The sequence below is a fragment of the Neoarius graeffei genome, chromosome 6, assembly GCF_027579695.1.
Source record: "Neoarius graeffei isolate fNeoGra1 chromosome 6, fNeoGra1.pri, whole genome shotgun sequence".
NCBI classification, from domain to species: domain Eukaryota; kingdom Metazoa; phylum Chordata; class Actinopteri; order Siluriformes; family Ariidae; genus Neoarius; species Neoarius graeffei.
In genome coordinates, this window is record NC_083574.1 from 1,735,566 (window position 1) to 1,757,227 (window position 21,662).

General features: G+C 43.5%; 1 protein-coding gene across 4 annotated transcripts in view; it reads right to left on the minus strand.

The window, feature by feature from the left end:
• Positions 1 to 215: 215 nt before the first annotated feature.
• Positions 216 to 21,662, minus strand: part of c2cd5 (C2 calcium dependent domain containing 5) — a 46,657-nt gene continuing 25,210 nt past the window's right edge. For 2 of the 4 annotated variants that reach the window (XM_060923172.1, XM_060923170.1), the window contains 17 exons: positions 19,018 to 19,132; positions 18,354 to 18,506; positions 17,659 to 17,850; positions 16,022 to 16,208; positions 15,529 to 15,693; positions 15,304 to 15,444; positions 12,064 to 12,127; positions 11,655 to 11,716; positions 11,474 to 11,572; positions 11,269 to 11,358; positions 10,901 to 10,988; positions 7,619 to 7,717; positions 6,486 to 6,524; positions 6,136 to 6,237; positions 4,736 to 4,929; positions 4,500 to 4,646; positions 216 to 1,775 (listed from right to left, as the gene is read on the minus strand). In XM_060923172.1, the coding sequence (XP_060779155.1) occupies positions 1,665 to 1,775; positions 4,500 to 4,646; positions 4,736 to 4,929; positions 6,136 to 6,237; positions 6,486 to 6,524; positions 7,619 to 7,717; positions 10,901 to 10,988; positions 11,269 to 11,358; positions 11,474 to 11,572; positions 11,655 to 11,716; positions 12,064 to 12,127; positions 15,304 to 15,444; positions 15,529 to 15,693; positions 16,022 to 16,208; positions 17,659 to 17,850; positions 18,354 to 18,506; positions 19,018 to 19,132 (2,048 nt within the window). In that variant the 3' untranslated portion in view covers positions 216 to 1,664. The remainder of the gene's footprint in view (positions 1,776 to 4,499; positions 4,647 to 4,735; positions 4,930 to 6,135; positions 6,238 to 6,485; positions 6,525 to 7,618; positions 7,718 to 10,900; positions 10,989 to 11,268; positions 11,359 to 11,473; positions 11,573 to 11,654; positions 11,717 to 12,063; positions 12,128 to 15,303; positions 15,445 to 15,528; positions 15,694 to 16,021; positions 16,209 to 17,658; positions 17,851 to 18,353; positions 18,507 to 19,017; positions 19,133 to 21,662) is intronic. The other 2 variants (XM_060923173.1, XM_060923171.1) reach the window with 2 other exon arrangements.

Sequence of the window (21,662 nt, forward strand, 5' to 3'; positions counted from 1 at the left end):
AGAGGAATAAAACACTTGGAAAATGATCAGCTTTGAGATGGTAACGGTAACTCCGCCTCATCACACTACGCTGTCACTGGTTATTTTCCTGTAACAGCACAACACAGTGTTTTATTCTTTTTATCACATCGTCCTCTCATTAAAACTTCCATTAAGGACTCAACGAGTGATCAGTATGATGATTTCTGAACATTACCAAAAATCCACACACCACATTCGGATGTTAAACATGGATAATTTAATCATCATGCAACATTTGATTCGTCCTCAAACACACATGCGCTGCAAAGTCTAAACATCAGCATCGGATTCATCGTGCTGTCCATCAGATTAAATCAGCGTCCCTTTTTCCCTCCCATTCTGTACATTCAAGTCGTCTCTGGGTGTCAGCTTTTGGCTTTCTTTCACCCAAACGTCACAGGACTGAAAGGAGAAGCTGGCATTGCACATGCAGGAAAAATATCGACTGTAAGAATTTTTAAAAGAAGAAATTCCAGCATTTTTAGAAAAAACAAAGATCACAATATGATCAGGTCAGTAGTACTGATTCGTACAGGAGACGTTAAAGGGGCAGTTTGTAAAGTTTAAAAAGTGTTGCATCATCAGTGTGCAATTCATCTTACTGTTTACATTTCAGGATTTTGTATCAAAATTTCCCAGCCCTGAAAGAAGCTCCACCCCAGATGAAACTTTCCGCCCAATAGATTATAATTTAAAAAAAATGTTTCTAAATGTGAAATAATAAGTTTCATCTACAGTAAACAGTTAATCAATCAATCAATCAATCATTCTTATTGTTTGCGTCTTTTGTACAATTTATTTTCTGGTCCTTAATTAAGCTCCGCCCCAGAAGAACTCCCCCGATGAAAAGGTGCTATTGGACTGTTTCTACATGTTCAACTGTAAATATTTTAAATATATTCCACCTAACTGCAGTATTGCAACATTAGGCAATGTGACTCATGTTTTTCTTTTAGGCTTTCGTATGAATTATAAAATTTTTCTGGCCCTGAAATAAGCTCCGCCCTCAGCTGCAGTTTTTCCTATGAAATGTTTCTTAATTTGCAATTCTAATAATTTGAAGGATTCATAAAAACCTTTTGGGATACTGCTACATTATTCATTTTATTGTTTCAAGCTTTTGTATATATTTGACATTTTTCTGGCCCTGAAATAAGCTTTACCCCTAGGTGAAAACGCAGCTACCAATTTTTTCTCCTAAAAGGTGACTCATAAAGCATGTGCAGTTTAAACAGCAGCTGCAGTTACTCCGATGGGTGGCAGAGGGCACTAAACCTTACAAACTGCCCCTTTAATAATGACACAGCAAACAGGAGAGAAATAAAACATGGCGCTCAGTGTTGACACTGTTAGACATTCTTTATGCCACACACACACACACACACACACACACACACACACACACACACACACACACACTATCAGTTTAGCTTTAAGCTCTTAGCTGCCTCAGCATGATTGGAATGTGTGTAAAATGGCTGACAGACGGACAGAAGTTTTTCAGGTTGCGCGTATAAACTAAGTTAGTTCTCTTGTCTGCGTTTGTGCTGCAGATTGGCTGTAAAACTCGACGTGTGTTTGGTTCATAGTTTTCTTTGGAACTCATTTCTTGGCTTGTTACAGTAAATAAAACGTGTGTGTGTTCATGTCCCCTCTCCACTGAAGGATGGTTGTGGTTGCGGAGGTGTTGCCTCAAGTTCAGACTCTCTGCTGAAAATCACAGCATCTCCGCTCACGTTGATGAGACACTGAGCCTGCAAAAACACACACATACACACAATCAGAGCGTTTACATGCACATCCAAATCGAGCTGCTGTCGGTAATCGAGCTAAGGGTCCCAGCAGGGGTGCCAGAGAAATCCAATCCTACATGCACACAAGGAAATCGAGCTATTGTGTGAGGTGCATTGTGCACCCGAGCCACAGGTGGCGCTACACGCCCCATCGTGTTGGTACACTTCCGGTTGTCGTCATGAAGAAGAGGAGTGATTTCCACTTTACATTCACACCACATGTCATTGCCACCTGTATGGCTACAAACTGTCCTGCGCAGACCACTGTTTTGTAAGACAACTTATTTTGCACAATTGTATATTTTTCTAAAGTCTGTTTTTTGCTTACAATTTAACTTATGTCTTAATAAACACACAAAAAGTTCAATTGTTTTTGTTTTTTGTCTCCTTGTTCCTCCTGACCTCTTCTGCTGCTCGCTACTACTACTGTTGTCATGCCGACCGAGGCTGTTGTGTTTCCCGCTTGTGGTCTCGTCACTCGTCACTTCCGGAAGGGGCAGTGCTGAAGTAAGTAGCTCGACTCCGTAGCTCGATAGGGTTTACATGCACTAAGTAGCTCGGCTACAATCGCATAATCTAGGTCACGTAGCTCGATTACGAGAAATCCAGTTTGGTTCGATTTCAGCCGAGCTAAGGTGTTTCCATGCCATTTAGAACTTCGATTTCAGTCGAGCTACGGCAGAAATTCGATTTTCTCTATGTGCATGTAAACGCACTGAGTGAGAAAACAATGCATACATTCACACGTACATACATGCACATAAACAAATACACACTTCATGTTCTCACAAATGAATGCATACAGCTGCACACATTCATAACACACACACACACGTTTGTCTCATTATCCTTATAAGGACCTTCCATTGACAATTAATGCAGTTAATTAAATGCTGCGCCTGCACCTAAACCCCACCCTCACCTCAGGAAGGGAAAGGAAACTTTCCATCCATCCATTTCTTTCTTTCTCTTTCTATTCTACCAAACACAAAGGCTGTACAATAAAACAACACAAAGACAACAGACAAGGACAGTCGTGCCTAGACAGTGAATACAAGATATGTAATGAACAAAGGGAAGAGGTGGAGTTTTACAGTACAAATTAAGTCCTTAAGTGAGTTATACAGTATCATTGATTTGTAATATGTACCGTACCAGTCAAAAGTCTGTACACCCCACTCAATATTCTCATCTCATTATCTCTAGCTGCTTTATCCTGTCCTACAGGGTCGCAGGCGAGCTGGATCCTATCCCAGCTGACTACGGGCGAAAGCGGGGTTCACCCTGGACAAGTCGCCAGGTCATCACAGGGCTGACACATAGACACAGACAACCATTCACACTCACATTCACACCTACGCTCAATTTAGAGTCACCAGTTAACCTAACCTGCATGTCTTTGGACTGTGGGGGAAACCGGAGCACCCGGAGGAAACCCATGCGGACACGGGGAGAACATGCAAACTCCACACAGAAAGGCCCTCGCCGGCCACGGGGCTCGAACCCAGACCTTCTTGCTGTGAGGCGACAGCGCTAACCACTACACCACCGTGCCGCCCCCACTCAATATTTATTTATTTATTTGGGTTGGGGGTGGGAACACCCCACAAGGTCAGAATTGTCGTATTTTACTATCCTTGTGGGGACATTTTGTCCTCAGCAGTATATAAAAACTAGTGCTGTCAAAAATGTCGCGTTATTAACGCGTTAACTTGACTCAATTTTAACGGCGATAATTTTTTTATCGCGAGATTAACGCTCTGTGACATGATGTAGGTTTTTCATAAGCTTTTGAAACTGCCAGGAACTTGGAACAGAGACTTTGCTTAGAAAACCGATAGCAGCTAGACTGTAATGCCACGCCCCGCACAGCCAGAGTCCTCTGCCCTCCTCCCCCAAAGAACCAGCGCGGGCAGGGCGCGCTAGTAGAGATGGGATTTATGGCTCTTTGATGGGATCCGCATCTTTGTGATCCGTTCTTTGAAAAGAGCCGTTCAAAAGACTGGCTCATTCGGCTCTTTTTAAATATTTATTCAGTTTTAAGAAGACAGCGTCTAAAGAAGCCAGATCCCTCTGAACTGTAAACTTAATGCTATCCCAGAAATCCTTCCTGTAATATGCAAATTTGGCCGCCTCTGATTGGACAGCGCAACGCATCAACAGGCAGAAAGTGTAAAAGTACAAAATGTGTTAAGTGAGCTGAAACAGTAAAGATCAGATTCGATGCAATATTTATCAACAAACAACTTAAAGTTAATATAATAGTGTACTTTATATTATAATCAAGCATGTCAAGCCTACCGGCACTGTGTAACCTACGTATCTCTCTGATTAGAGTTGTAGACTAACTCAAATAGTAGATCATTTCACTCATGGTTCTCTTGCTAGCCCCGCGCCGGTGCTCGGCTTAGGTTTCACTTTGCAGTGGCTGTGTCAAGACGTGTTATGCTTTGCAATAAAAAAAAAAAAAACATTGGTACAAAGCAAGCCCATTCACTTTTTTATGCTGATAAGAGAATTACAATAGTTTATGTGACAAAAATGTGCGATTAAATTGCGATTAATCGGGAGTTAACTATGACTGTCGCGACATTAATCGCGATTAAATATTTTAATCGCTTGACAGCACTAATAAAAACGTGTGCTTGCTCTCTCTCTCTCTCTCTCTCTCATACACACACCCACCTGATTCTTGTTAGGATTCTCCATAAACACACACTCCTTCATGCTGTAGGAGACGACAGCGTTTCCACCCAGAGCAGCAACATGTGCGCGTACCATAGCGAACACCTCAGCTATAAACGAGTGCAGGAACCCGCTCACACCACCCTCCTAACACACACACACACACACAAAATCTGCTTTGAACTTGGATTGAAAATAACACGTGTATTGTGTAAATGTGTGTATCAGTGCTTTACCTCTCGTAGTGAGGTGGTCTCTCTGATGAAGAACATGTTGATGATGCCGAGGTATTTTATTATTTTGGTTCCAGGAATAAAAGAGAGCGGCGTCATTTTAACCACAGTGACGGAACCTCCGGGGTAACAACGACTCGACCTCAGAGACCGAGAACGACCTTCTGGTAACGGACTGGATTTCTCCAGAGAGGACGCTGAGAGAGAGAGAGAGAGAGAGAGAGAGAGAGAGAGAGAGAGAGAGAGAGAGCGCTCTCAGAGGTCCACTTAACAAAAAGGCATAAATTTTGAACAGATACAAGACAGACAGCCACCAAGAAGAGAGGACGCGTGTGTGTGTGTGTGTAGCTGGGATTTTTCAAGCGTGTGCATGATGTCCCATGCAGCGTTAGACATGCACCAATATTCAGATTTCATCTCAATAATGAAAGCTTTTATCAGGATTTATGATCATGATATTAAAAAAAAGAATAAAAAAAAAAACAATAACACAATGTAAATAAAATAAAACAAAAAATTATTAGAAATGTTTCATGTTAAATATAAATCATTACAAGCTGTTCAGCTCGGACAGAAAGCCTTTACGCTGCATCGTAATCATCACACGTTCCACATTAACACACACATGTTAAAGTTCATGCAGCTATGACACTCGAACATCATTCAGTCCTCCATTAAAGCGGCTGTAAGCAGTTTCGACCATGTTGTAAATGAAACCCCCCCACACAGCTAAATGCTGGGAGTCTCCCCTCAATCACCAGTGCATATTTTACACATAATTCTACAGGAAGTGGCTGTTATTTTTTTTTTTGTTATTCAGAAAAGTGCCATGTGACATCAAGCACTTTTATTTTTAAATATAAACCACCCAACCAATCAGGAAGCAGCTTTAGGTTGTTGAAGCACTGACTACAAAGCACAGAATGGCCACAGCATGATTTTTTTATTCCCTCGGAGCATTTATGTTAGTGATGGGTATCAGATTATTAGCACAGTTTATGTAAGGTTTAAATGCCGATTATAAAAAGTCAAGGTGGGTCACAGACACTATTTCCTCAGAGCATTTATTTTAGTGATGGCTATGAGAACATAAGCACATTTTAGCCAAAGTGAGCTTTAGAAAAATCTCTTATAGCACCTTTAAGTACTGATTATTAAAGCCTGTGACAGTCACAGAACCTTTTTTTTTTGTCTGAATATATACTGTAGTGATAGTTATCAGAATCTAGCGAACGTGCGTTTGAGAAAAAATGCTTACAGCAGCTTTAAGTTAATGCTCATGATGTTCTGTTATGAAGCCTCCATCAGTGCATGCTGTGAAGTGCGTCATTCAGGCCAAATTAGAAAACAAAACGTAACACCACCGTTCGTCCGGGTCGAGGGGTGGATGAATGCGCTCCTACTTGTTTTAATTGATCCTCGTCTTATGGTGTGAGCTTTCAGTCTAAGCTGCTCTATCCAGGAACTGCATCTGTCTGTAAAGGAACTGTAATCAACTGAGGGGGCTGGGCGCGCACACACACACACACACACACACACACAAAATACATAAAGCACACAAACACAAACAAGCGCATGCCATCACACCACATCACGCAAACACACAGAGGGATACACAGAGAGAGGGAGAGAAAGAAAGAAAAATAAAAACCAGAGGCATAAAATGGCTGACGCTGGAGTGTGTTCTGCAGAACTGAAAACAGTTTCACACAAAAGGAGCAGAAAAGAAAAATCCAGAGAACAAAATACTCACCTCGAGCACTCGGGAGAGCCCCTGAAACCTCGGCCAAACCTAACACACACACACACACACACACACACACACACACACACACCTTAAAACTGATGGCTGAGTAAACGGAGGTTGCACGTGTCCACCATCGAAACCAATTTAGTTCCTGCTCCACAGTTGGTACTTTTCTAAAGATAAGGGCGGAGCCTGCTGCATTACCTTCACTCATTGGTTAGAGGTAACTCATTCGTTTACTAAACAAGCACTTTATCAGTTATACACATCAGTTCTATAAGGCGCCGTTTACACATACCCGGGTATTTTTAAAAATGCATATTTTCTAAACTCCATTTTCCAAAATAACTTCGTGCACACAGCTGCGTTTTTTTTTAAAATTACGTTTATACTGATCCGCATAAATACACTGTTAAACTACGCCAGAGTGTGCAGGCACCTTTTTTGACGACATCGACAGAAGCGCGCATGTGAGTACGCTCACCCTGTATGTACGGACGTACCAACTCTGCGAGTGACAGGAGTGAGGATCGCGACATTCTGAAATTTTCCTGCCATTCCTCCGGGACGACAACGCCATTCTCGAAATTCTCCCACCAGATAGCAGTCCGTCCAGGTCGAACCCAAAATCGCCGACGCTGGCGGTGGTACGGTCGGGCTCTTTTGGTCACCAGAAGCTCCGCAATTGCTGCCCTCCGAGCCCTAATGCGTCTCTGCTGGTCAATGAGCTTTATGAGCTTTATTCTCAAAAGCAAACAGGCGAATATAGCTCTTAATAACAGAAATGCTGCTACTCTGAGTGTTTCCATGCTTGTCATATGTACAATGGTCGCTCTTTTGTGGCGCGAAGATTGCCTAAAACTCCGTTTTGGTCTCTTTACACACAAACGCAAAACGGAGTTTTCAAAAAATCTCCACTTTTGCCGGGGTTTTTAGAAAGAATTGTTTTCAGAGGAAAAAACTCCGTTTGTGTATAAACGAAAGGCACAAACGAAGGCAAAGGTCTGCGTTTTTAAAAATACCCGGGTACGTGTAAACAGTGCCTAATTTTTTCTACAGGTTCTGGTACCTCAGTGGAAACGTGCTTTCAGTAGGGTGAACAAGGGACCAAAGGGTAAAGGTGAGAGGTGAAGGTTTACCTTTGGCAGAGCTCAGAGGGTTGGAGGAAGAGGAGGAGGAAGAGGAGGATTCAGCAGGGAGCTCTAAAGGGAACTGAAGCTGCTCTTCATTTTCTGTAACTGACGATGAAAAAACGTGCAGCACCGAGGCCTCGGGTTAGCTTCGGCTAACGAGTTAATTCAGGGACAAAACCAACCAACATGCTGTGTGAAAGTATTTAATACTAATATTATTAATACACACCAAACACACATCTTTAATTTCCAATTTAATATGGAATAAGAAAAAAAAACCTAACTATAAATTCTAAAACCAGATTTGAATATAATACATACGAATGGAAGCGGAAACAACGTTAACAAGAAATTCCTTGCAGGAAACGGAAAAAATAAACCTTTCACACACAAAACAAAAAAAACCCTAGCGGATGTTGATGGAAAAGATGGCAATTTTAGGAAATTGTAAGAAAGTGAGGCAAAATTCTGGTGTTAATCTCCACAATAACAAGCAGTGACTTTTTAATAAAGTGAAAGAAATAACATGTGGGCCGTCCCATGACCGTTAGGAATTCTGGTCTCTCGTGTGTTCACGTTCAGTGAATTGACTTATTTGTGAACTTTATTTGATTGCTGTTTAGCTCGAGAAATCACTTTTTAAATTTTTTTTTAATTTTTAGTAGGCTCTGGTACCAATGAGTCAAAAATCATAACGCAACTTGTACAAATGCAGAGATGCCGACCCCAAATTTTGAATTTCAGTATTCTTGAAAACATTTTTCAGTATTTTGGAATGACTTTCAGTAACATTAATTTATGCGCATTTCCATTATAAAGAGGTGTATATACCAATATGTTTAACATTTAAATTATTAAAAAGTACTGTTTTGTGTGAACTGAATAAACAAAATGCGAGCAGCCATCTCAACTGAATTTCCACTCAACAAATTTCTAGAGCATACAATATATCACATTTTTATAAATACAATAGTGTTCCCTGTTTGCAGACATTACGGTTGACTACCAATCATTGGTATTGAATGTAACTCCTCAAAAGTATTATATTATATTGCCTGGCAAAATGTTCTACCTGTTAACGGATTCTAATAAAATTTAAAAAAAATTTCTTATTTCATGCCAAAGAGAGTCCGACATTGTTATCTTAATGTCCCAATATATAAATACTTCAGCATAATGCTTCAGAAGAGACATTGAATAAAATGACATTTATAATTGTATTTAAAACAGTGGAATGATCCATTTTTTGCCACAATCCCAACAGCACTAATCATAAAATTCTGTTTTTGATCAGACTACATGTACATTTGCACTTGCAACACTGAAAAGACTTTGAATTAAAGAAGTCCAGCCAGTGTTTGATATTTCAGTGAATAAAAATCAGACATGTAAAAAGAAACTGAATAAGTTTAACTCACATTTCATGGCACTAATCGGCAAGTTCAACTCCAAGCACAGGTCAACCATCACCGCTTCAGCACGTGTCACGTTCCGTGTCTTTTCATCCACAGACTTCGTAAAAAACTGCTGGATACCCCCAGATTTAGCCCATGTTTACATTAGACCGTATCAGCGGATCATCAGATTAACGTTTTTAAAACGATTTGCGTGCACACAGCAACACCAATACACGGATACGCTCGGCTCCGCAGGCATCCTGCGCTCCAAATCACTCCGCCCTGAACAGCGAGTGCCCTCTGGAGGGTGCGCACTCCAGCCATGCGCAGCTCACAGAGCACGCGAGTGAAGTGCACAAGCAGTGATTCGGGACTGAGCCGCTGTGTGTGTGATCCCAGCGCAGATCACTTACTACTTGCAAGTGGAAGGATGGCAAGCCTAAAGACAATCATAACTACACAATGGGCAGTATTTGCATCAGTATTTGCAGTATTTTCATACTTTTATACTCTTTAATGAAAGGTGATACAAGGCGGAAGTCCACGCCGTTTTTCAGCAGTCGCGTCACATGACCAACGCCAGCGAATCAGGAAGGTGGTCACAGTGACGTTGTCCAATGAGACGCCAGCTAGAGCTCAGCACAGCGTATCCGCGTATTCTCAATGTTTACACAGCACCGGAGCTGACACGATCTGGATTGAATACGTGGACGCTGGCGGATTCCCGTTTCCCGGCGTTTCCAGGCAGTTTAATGTAAACGGACAGTGCATCCGCGAAGAAAACGAGACAGATACGGTCTAATGTAAACGTAGGCTTACTTTCTGCCTGACTCGCCATTTCAGCATACTCCATATGTTTTTTGTAGTTGACATGCCGCGTGCAGTCATCGCGACCACCATGAGTGATGTTAATGTCAGTTCTACACAGTTTGCAGTGCGCGTATCCATTGCCCTTTTGACTGGGTGTAACACACGGCCATTCTACCGTATCGAAAATAGCGCGAACAAATGTGCGGAATCTGCGCATGTCACACACAGCATGCGCAGTTGTCATAAAAATAAATAGCCTAGCCGTGAATCGCGCATGGATTGAAAAAGTCGCTTGGACATTTAAAAACAACTCACTGGAATTTTTTTAAGACTTTATAATAATTCCGTACAGAATAACACTGTTTGCAGTAACATCGTATTTACGTAACTTTTCCGTACAAAATACGGCCAATCCGTACTAGTAGGCATCTCTGCAAATGTAATTTTGGACGACTGAAGCCTTCATGCAAACACCCTGAAATTTACTCTGATGCCCCTTTTCCACCAAAGCAGTTCCAGGGCTGGTTCGGGGCCAGGGCTTAGTTTGGAACCGGGTTTTCTGTTTCCACTGACAAAGAACTGGCTCTGGGGCCAGAAAAACCGGTTCCGGGCTAGCACCAACTCTCTGCTGGGCCAGAGGAAAGAACCGCTTACGGCAGCGGGGGGCGGAGTTGTTAAGACCAACAACAATAACAAGACCGCGAAAGATCGCCATTTTTAAGCGACGAGAAGCCGCAGCTGTACAAACGCGAAGTCAGCCATTATTATTGTTGTTGCTGCTGCTTCTTCCGTGTTGTTGTTGCTTCGATGTTCACGCCAAGGTTTATGCAAACGCAGCGACGTAACTGATGTATACAGCGACGTAATGAGATGGCTTCCCTTAGCACCGCGAGCTATGGAAAAGCAAACTGGTTCTCAGCTGGCTCGCAAGTTGAACGAGTTGTGAACCAGCACCGGCACTGGAACTGATTTGGTGGAAAAGGGGTATTAGTGTGAAAGCACACCAGGGATCCACAGTTAAAGGTGAACCCTCACTCACTCTCTCTCTCTCTCTCTCTCTCACAGACACACACACACACACCTTTGAGAAGTGTTTTCTCTCCACTTCGTGGGCCGTTCTCCTGCGTCTGATCTTTATCAAAGCTCATGGCCACTGCTGTCACCGCCACCTGACACACAGAACACAGGATGAACGCGCACGTCAGAGACCACATTAATTAACCTGCTACTGTTCCATGTAACAAGCTAACAGTCTGAAAAGATTAGCTCAAAAAGTACAAACTAGCATCCTTTCTTAAAAATGTACTTTACATTTGACTGATGCTTGAAACACAAAGCCGCTTATAATTGAGACGGGATACAACTGAAGGTGATGGGGCATACTCGGGGGATCTGAACTCACAACCTTTCTTTCAGTAGCCTTGACTGCTTCAGGGAGTGTGTCGTTACCTGGATGAGTTCATCCTCAGGCACAGCAACGGTGAAGTTCACATGGCAGAGACAGCAGGGCACCATGGAGCGCAATTTGAAGTACAGACTCTATATAAAACACACACACACTTTAAAATAACCCAGTATGGCATCACAGTCCCCTATCAGTGCACTATCGCACAGTGGGAAGGAAAGAAGAGAGAGAGAGAGAGAGAGTTCTCACCTTGAGCAGGTTCTCACACAGATCACTGAAGATCTTATTCAGGCCCTGATTGGTCAAAGTTGCATTGCTGAGTCGGAACACCCTCACAGACGTAAACATCTAGAAACGATTCAGACCAATCCTGTTATAAACAACTTCTCATTAAACGCGCATCGAGACGTTACAAAGGAACCTGCCGCACCTGTAATCCTGAAGTCCAGTTATAAATCCCAGGCATGTTCTCAGTGTTGCAGCTGTAGAACCCTAACAAGGAGGAACACGGAAACATGGAAATAAACCCAAAGGATGTAAAATACTGGGCCTGCAGCAGAGTGTGCTGTGTAGATGTGGATCACACAGAGTCGAAGAAAAGGTAAATCTGAGATTAATCTAAAACAGTCATGTCTGCAGTAAGAGTTCCTTCTTGTGACTTTTTTTGCTTAATGCAGTGACATTTTCCACTTCCTGTGGTTTTATATAAATGCTTAGATATAAACACAGTGACGTCTCTGTGGCACAAGAACATTACAGTATAAACTCATGAATATCCAAGTGCATCTGAATAATAAACATTTAAAGATGTTTAAAAGGAGAAGAGGAGGGAGGGGCACCTGACGGTGTCGGGGCGTCGGTCAGGAGGGAATGGATGTCTTCAAAAGCATCTGTATCATCGATCTGAGTCAGGAATTATACAAACATTATAATGAATAACCGTCAGAACGCACACCATGAATACAACGACACCACCAAGGACAGAAACTCATCACTGACTGTCTGATCGTATCACTGACTGTAGGACAGTCTCACTGACCGTCTCATGGACTGTGTCACTGACCATCTCACTGACCGTCCGATCGTCAGTCTGACCGTCTCACTGACCGTCCGATCGTCAGTCTGACCGTCTGATAGTCCGTGAGACCGTCAGACTGACTATCAGACGGTCAGACTGACGATCAGATGGCCAGTGAAACGGTCAATGAAACAGTGACTTTCATTGACCATCTCACTGGCCATCTGATCGTCAGTCTGACCGTCTGATCATCAGTCTGACCGTTTCACGGACTGTTTCATTGACCGTCTGACTGACCTTCTGATCGTCAGTCTGACCGTCTGATCGTCAGTCAGACCGTCTCACGGACTGTTTCATTGACCGTCTCACTGACCGTCTGATCGTCAGTCTGACCGTCTCACTGACCGTCTGATCGTCAGTCTGACTGTCTGATCATCAGTCTGACCGTCTCACGGACTGTTTCATTGACCATCTCACTGACCGTCTGATCGTCAGTCTGACCGTCTCACTGACCGTCTGATCGTCAGTCTGACCGTCTCACTGACCGTCTGATCGTCAGTCTGACCGTCTCACTGACCGTCTGATCGTCAGTCTGACCACCTCACTGACCGTCTGATCGTCAGTCTGACCGTCTGATCGTCAGTCTGACCGTCTGATCGTCAGTCTGACCATCTCATGGACTGTTTCATTGACCGACTCACTGACCGTCTGATCATCAGTCTGACCGTCTCACGGACTGTTTCATTGACCGTCTCACTGACCGTCTGATCGTCAGTCTGACCATCTCACTGACCGTCTGATCGTCAGTCTGACTGTCTGATCATCAGTCTGACCATCTCACGGACTGTTTCATTGACCGACTCACTGACCGTCTGATCGTCAGTCTGACTGTCTGATCATCAGTCTGACCGTCTCATGGACTGTTTCATTGACCGTCTCACTGACCGTCTGATCGTCAGTCTGACCGTCTCACTGACCGTCTGATCGTCAGTCTGACCGTCTCACTGACCGTCTGATCGTCAGTCTGACCATCTCACTGACCGTCTGATCGTCAGTCTGACCGTCTGATCGTCAGTCTGACCATCTCATGGAATGTTTCATTGACTGACTCACTGACCGTCTAATCATCAGTCTGACCGTCTCATGGACTGTTTCATTGACCGTCTCACTGACCGTCAGTCTGACCATCTCACTGACCGTCTGATCGTCAGTCTGACTGTCTGATCATCAGTCTGACCATCTCACGGACTGTTTCATTGACCGACTCACTGACCGTCTGATCGTCAGTCTGACCGTCTGATTGTCAGTCTGACCGTCTCACTGACCGTCTGATCGTCAGTCTGACCGTCTGATCATCAGTCTGACCGTCTGATCATCAGTCTGACCGTCTGATCATCAGTCTGACCATCTCACGGACTGTTTCATTGACCGACTCACTGACCGTCTGATCATCAGTCTGACCATCTCACAGACTGTTTCATTGACCGACTCACTGACCGTCTGATCGTCAGTCTGACCGTCTCACGGACTGTTTCATTGACCGTCTCACTGACCGTCTGATCGTCAGTCTGACCGTCTCACTGACCGTCTGATCGTCAGTCTGACTGTCTGATCATCAGTCTGACCGTCTCACGGACTGTTTCATTGACCGTCTCACTGACCGTCTGATCGTCAGTCTGACCGTCTCACTGACCGACTGATCGTCAGTCTGACCGTCTCACTGACCGTCTGATCGTCAGTCTGACCGTCTCACTGACCGTCTGATCGTCAGTCTGACCGTCTCACTGACCGTCTGATCGTCAGTCTGACCGTCTCACTGACCGTCTGATCGTCAGTCTGACCGTCTCACTGACCGTCTGATCGTCAGTCTGACCGTCTCACTGACCGTCTGATCGTCAGTCTGACCGTCTCACTGACCGTCTGATCGTCAGTCTGACCGTCTCACTGACCGTCTGATCGTCAGTCTGACCGTCTCACTGACCGTCTGATCGTCAGTCTGACCGTCTCACTGACCGTCTGATCGTCAGTCTGACCATCTCACTGACCGTCTGATCGTCAGTCTGACCGTCTGATCGTCAGTCTGACCATCTCATGGACTGTTTCATTGACCGACTCACTGACCGTCTGATCATCAGTCTGACCGTCTCACGGACCGTCTGATCGTCAGTCTGACTGTCTGATCATCAGTCTGACCATCTCACGGACTGTTTCATTGACCGACTCACTGACCGTCTGATCGTCAGTCTGACCGTCTGATTGTCAGTCTGACCGTCTCACTGACCGTCTGATCGTCAGTCTGACCGTCTGATCATCAGTCTGACCATCTCACGGACTGTTTCATTGACCGACTCACTGACCGTCTGATCGTCAGTCTGACCGTCTGATCGTCAGTCTGACCGTCTCACTGACCGTCTGATCGTCAGTCTGACCATCTCACTGACCGTCTGATCGTCAGTCTGACCGTCTGATCGTCAGTCTGACCATCTCATGGACTGTTTCATTGACCGACTCACTGACCGTCTGATCATCAGTCTGACCGTCTCACGGACCGTCTGATCGTCAGTCTGACTGTCTGATCATCAGTCTGACCATCTCACGGACTGTTTCATTGACCGACTCACTGACCGTCTGATCGTCAGTCTGACCGTCTGATTGTCAGTCTGACCGTCTCACTGACCGTCTGATCGTCAGTCTGACCGTCTGATCATCAGTCTGACCGTCTGATCATCAGTCTGACCATCTCACGGACTGTTTCATTGACCGACTCACTGACCGTCTGATCGTCAGTCTGACCGTCTGATCGTCAGTCTGACCGTCTGATCGTCAGTCTGACCGTCTGATCGTCAGTCTGACCGTCTCACGGACTGTTTCATTGACCGACTCACTGACCGTCTGATCATCAGTCTGACTGTCTCACTGACTTTGTCTGTTCTTCTTCTTGACTGACTGACTCTGTCCAACTTCCTCTCTGATCATCTCTCTGTCTGTCTGACCATCAACCTGTCTGAATGCATCACTGACCATCTTACTGACTAACTCTCTCAATGTCTGTCTGTCTCACCTCCAGAACAAAAGCATCCTTCTTCCCGTGAGACAGGTCTAACTCTGACACTTCGTCTGAGCTCTCCGAGTGCGAGCGAAAGAGGCGGGATCTCTGCCGGGGCTCAGGGATCGGTGAGCCAATCAGCTCCTCAACAAACTCCTACATAAAGACACAAGCCATTCAGAGAAGACTCAGTTGTGTGTACGTGTGAGAGAGAGAGAGAGAGAGAGAGAGAGAACGTACCGGGGGGTTAATCTCGTACAGCTCTTTGTTTTTGGCAATAGTATCATTAATTTTTTTTTGCATGTTTGAGAGATGTTGTTCATATGTGATGTCACTGGGGGTCTTTCCCGCGATCTGGATTCCTCCTGGACTTGGAAGCGCTGTCAGATACACACCTGTCGCTGACTACAACACACACATGTACACCATCAAACAGGATGATAATATGGTTTTATGTCAAATAATAACTGAACTGGAGCCCATGCTATATAGCGGTGTGGGTTTTCTCGCTTGTTATATGCAAATTACTCAAATTATACAGATGCAAATTATGCAATAAGGCTGTGTGTAGTTCAGTTTTATGTTTTGATATAAACAGCATGCTGAAGTCATGTTCAATATGCTGTGATTAGAGTTTTACATGAATAGCGACGCCCACAACGACCTCACAAACGTGCTCATGAGTGCAAGGTTCACCCAAAGATGGACGACCACGTGTTGGCGCTGTACTCACAGCCAGGCCGAGCAGCATGTTCTCTCCCACGCTGATCTGGATGCGCAGGCCGAACAGAGCGTTCATGTTGCGCAGCTTCAGCTTGTTCATTAGCTGGGTGTGCAGCTCGTACTCCAGGAACGGCAGCAGGTTACTTATGGCCATGGCGTTTCCCTCGCCCTGAGCCTTCTTCTTAGTGCGACACAGCCTGAAGACGGAGACAGGCTTTCACCAAAAACAACCTCATTAACATGACTAAGAGTGACCTTTACTGAGAGTATACACTATATGTACATATAAATCTAAGATTGAGTGATTTGAGTCTTTCTTAATTCAGATATACTGAAAATAATTAACACTGCATTGCTCCACCCACTAAAACCTGGAACTATGATTGCAGCCAATTAACACTCTAGCAACCAGCTGAGATTCCATAGCAACCACCTATTTACAACCTAACAAACATTTGGGGTTATATTAAAACCTCCTAGAAACACATGGCAACCACCTGGGACCCCATAAGAGCCACTGAGCAAGACATCAGTAACCATCTGGAGGAACACAGCAGCCACCTAGCAACACCCTAGCAACCAACTAAGCTAGCATGGCATGATAAGGACCTGTTATCTCCAATAATCATCAAGGGACAGACAGGGGAAGTCGTGAATGATTTTAAATATCTTGGCACTTTTATAGATAGTAAACTCATTTTTAAAGAAAACACAGATTTTATTTTTAAAAAGTGCTCACAACGTCTTTACCTACTCCATACACTCAAAAACTTTGGTGTGAACAAGGACATCTTACAAACAGTGTATAAAAACCTTGTTGAAAGCATTCTATCATTTAATATGATCATGTGGTATGGTAACTTGAACATGCAGAGAAAAAATAAGCTACAGAGAATAGTGAATATGGCCACAAAGATAATAGGAAAGCCACAAAAGCACTTAAGTATAATGTATGAGGAACAGATTTTAAACAAAACCAGGAAAATCATAAATGACCTTTCGCACCCGCTCCACTGTGAATTCGAGCTTCTACCCTCTGGGAGGCGTTTTAGAGTGCCCAACGCTAATAAGAACATCTTTAAAAACTCCTTCGTCTCAAAAGGAATAAGGGCGATAAATAATACAGGGATTCTTTCTTAATTCACCCCAGTCCTTTTTATTGGTCTGATTACTTATTTATTATTATATATGATATTTATTACTTTTCAGGTATTTCATTCTTTTAAACACTCTTTTGAGTGCTAATGTATTTTTATAATAACTTGGTTTTCTCTTCTTCTGTTTTTACAAAATGTAGTGCTTGAATGCTTGATTTGTATATTGTGATTTTAATGTTTAATTGTTTAAATGTTTGTGGTGAAACTGAAGACAAATTTCCACATTGTGGACAATAAAGTATTCGTAACCAACTAATAACACCCAAGCAACCAAATGCAGGATTATAGCATCCACCTAGCAACTAAGTGCATCATAGCAACCACCCAGTAACATCAACCGATTCTCAAAACTCTCTCTCTCTCTCTCTCTCTCTCTAAAACAATGTTTACAGAGCAAGAAACAGAAGTTTTCAAACATGTAATATGTCAGATCAAAGATGATGCTGATTACAGAGTCGTGTGTGTGTGTGTGTGTCTCCGTGTGCTGCACCTGGCCTGTATAAGGCAGCCTTTGCCAGTGACATGGGCTTCAGACGGCACGTCTATCGTGGTGAAGAGCACATCAGGGACTTTATGGCGGCGGCAGCAGTGACAGTATGTGAGCTGAGCTGGAAACGGCATGTTCAACTCATCATACGGGATGTGACAAAACCCACAGGCAGGAGGAACAACATCATCAAATCTGACACACACACGCAGAGATAATTAACACACCACTACATATACAGGGTAACACACACCTCAGTGACCTCACTGTTCTGTCATGTCTCAGCTAAATATATTTTTAATACATAAAACTAAAATATTTTGATCACTTTGACTGCATTTAAATGATTAATGAAAAGAGTTATCATTTAATTAATATATTTATAATTAAGTACTTAAATGAATTACACTGTATCCTTGCATACACATTTTAATGTACATTAAATTTTTGTTAAATAATTAATTATATTCATTATACAAAGTCATTAATCTAATTATATTTCAATTAATTAAAATAACCAAGACTGGCCTCACAAATGACTACAATAATCTCTCACACACACACACACACCTTTGTCCTGCCTGATTTTAAATGTGTTAGTGTGTGTGTGAAGTCCACCCTCCCACACACACCAGCCTCATTAGTAAAGTTTTAGTGAGGTTAGGGGTCCGTCAGCGTGGGTCATGTGATTAACCTACCCTAACGAGGCTGAACTACCCATCTCACCCTCGCCCCTCTCTGTGCCGTGTTGCCGTGACAACCTGTGCTCGGTGTCCAGCGTGCCATCCTGCATGAAGCGGGAGCTGAGGATCGCCGCGGTGCCCGACGCCGACAGAATACACACCTCCTCGCTACACGCACACACGATAAATAAATAAATAAATAAATATAATCAAAGGTCAGTTAAGGCTCTAAATAAACAATGATAAAACAAATATAAAAATGTAAATAAAATAGTAAAAAGATACGTACTTCATGATTAACAACATAATTCAATAATAAATAAAAATAACAACACTTCATTTTCTTGGCTTTTTAATTCTATTCTGATTTATAAATTTAATATTTAAAAATCACCTTTGTTTTTTTTGCCCCCTTCCATTTTTTTCCTGGATGATAAATGATGGCGTATAGTGCACTATGCTCGGTCTGTACTACCTTTATGTCATTTCTTTTGTAGTGAGATTATAGATTTTGGAATTTTGAAGGTTTAAATAAATTTTTTAAAAATCATGAAAGATGATATGAAGATGTTTTTACCGTATGGATACTGAGCCACCCGAGAAATGTAACTATAATACATTAAGTTATTTTAAGGAAGGAGAGAGACTGAGTGAGAGGGAGGGTGTGTGTGTGTTTTACCAGATGCTGGTCGACTCGCTGTATCCCACCACTGCATGGCAGCCCAGAGCTTTAGCGTGAGACTTTATCTCCTGTCGAATCTCCTCCCACCAGGCGTCTCGCGTCTCCGGTTCGTCTAAAACACACATGAGCACAAACTCACACACCTGCTTGATACACGAGGGACAAATTTCTCACTTACACACACACACACACTCCGTGTTTGAGAATGAGGGCTTTTATTTATTTATTTATTTATTTTAAACGTATGCTCTTGAGAGCAAGCAAATTAACCCCAACAGGCCAGGAGGAGAACGCAGCTCACAATGATGACGACGATGAGGATGACGATGATGAAGGTGTGATTGTTAGCTTGTCACCATCAAATCCTGCTCATCCTCTAAGGTCAGTGATGAGCGCAACAACCACATGATCAAACATTCCCATTAAACACAGTTTCGTAAAACATGCATTCAAAATTTCTAATGGAAAATCTCCGCCCCTTTTCTGGGTTCCACCAATGGCAGAAGAGTAAAGGGGGGGGGGGGACAATACTTAAAACAGTAAACAAAAAATAAGATGAGTGCAGGTTAGAAAAAATGCTTTATTAATCATGTTTTTTAAAATGTATATAATTAACATTACATTAATTAAATATTCAAATGAGCTTTAATGCTTCCGCTTCAGGTTATGACGACACCTTTAGATCTTTGCACAGGTTTTTGGTCATTCTTTGGCTGAGATGTTTGAGGAATGAAAGGAATTCAGCGTTCACCTCTCGACTCGTCTCAGCTTGTCTGCGTTTCGACTGAAGAACAGAAAAGCGGGGTTTTTTTTAATGCACACTGCTATGGGACTTTACTTATGATCCAAACTTAATTCATTCTATTTTATTTTCATAAACAAAAAAATAATTTCTGCTTTTTTAATGCACAGGAAACAACTAAAAATGTCCTCAGAACATCTCTACACCTTTACCAGATTTTATAAATACGCAAAAATATGTTAATTAGAAGCCTATTTCTATAATATCGCTAGCGTTCACTACCATCATTAGTCAGATATCGAATTAGCTCACGTTTGAGACAAACGTTAGATTTCAGGATCAGAGCCTCAAATTACACTCATGTTCAAAGTTCAGCGTTACCATGACAACCACATTTCATCACTAACATTAACTAACTTAGTTAGCTACATTAGCACGCAGCGTAAACTCTGACGGTACCACAACATCGTCCTCGAATGTCGGATGTCACTGGTACAAAGCTGTGAAGCTTATTCAGTGACATCACAAGCTGAGCTCGTACGTAGTCCCATCCCAAATCAGTGGCACACAAGTGTCACCCAAGAGGATCTGAATCATTTAAAAAACTTTATATTAAAAAAAAATTCCAGGAGTAATATAATTGTACTTCATAATATTTCCATATGACCTCACTGCTTGATCACTAATAAAGGAAAACGCAGCATGAAAGAATAGAAATGGAGGGATTTCTTCTTTGCTACACACTACGATGAACAAACTCTTTGACTTCGTACCTCAGCGTTGTTTGTTCACAGCCCAGAAGCAGCACATTTTTATGCAAATTCCATTGTGAACTATGTACTTGAGCTCGTCTCCTGTAACCATAACTCTGATATTTTGTACGGGGGGGAAAGGAAAAAAAAAAAGATAATCCAGTGTTTCCTCCGAGTTTACTGGCTTGGGGGGGCTGGATGAGGATGGTCACCTGCAGGACCCCTCCCCACGGCTCCTATTACAGAGCATTTGGACCTGATCAAACAGTTAAAGGAGTCATATTTAAGTCTTCACATTTATTTTAGAACAATTTTTACTATGGAACTTTTTTTTTTTAAATCCAAGTTGGGTCAGAGCCACTGATCCTGTGCTGAGGGGATACAGGTTCAGCAGGAGAACTGGTCATGTCCTATTCGGGCAGAATTTTGATTTCAAAGGTGGTGGGGAGCAAAGTACAGGCACAAATACTCCAAAGGGCTTAAGTTTTTCAGATTCCCCTCCCTGAGGTCGACCTGCTGGACTCACGTCTCTCTAACAAAAGGAATCTTGATCCCATTTAAATTCCCTGATTAAATAAAGGTTCTATATAAATGAGGGAATATCTTGGAGGAAAGTTCATCCCTCCAGTACACTTCCACAGACTTGGCAAGGAGCACTGAAGATATTCTGGAGACTCGTGGTGGCGTCACGACTGAGACACTTCATCTTGGTTTTAATTTGTCACCCATCTGTACCACAGTCTCTCGCACCTTACTGCTCCATTGTCATTTGTAACTCGCTCACCTCTCCACTCTCTACATGCCGTCCCTGCTCCCTGCCTCTCGCCTGGGGCAGCTGCTCCCTGCCTCTGGCCTGGGGCAGCTGCTCCCTGCCTCTGGCCTGGGGCAGCTGCTCCCTGCCTCTGGCCTGGGGCAGCTGCTCCCTGCCTCTCGCCTGGGGCAGCTGCTCCCTGCCTCTGGCCTGGGGCAGCTGCTCCCTGCCTCTCGCCTGGGGCAGCTGCTCCCTGCCTCTCGCCTGGGGCAGCCGCTCCCTGCCTCTTGCCTGGGGCAGCCGTCCCTGCTCCCTGCCTCTTGCCTGGGGCAGCTGCTCCCTGCCTCTCGCCTGGGGCAGCTGCTCCCTGCCTCTCGCCTGGGGCAGCTGCTCCCTG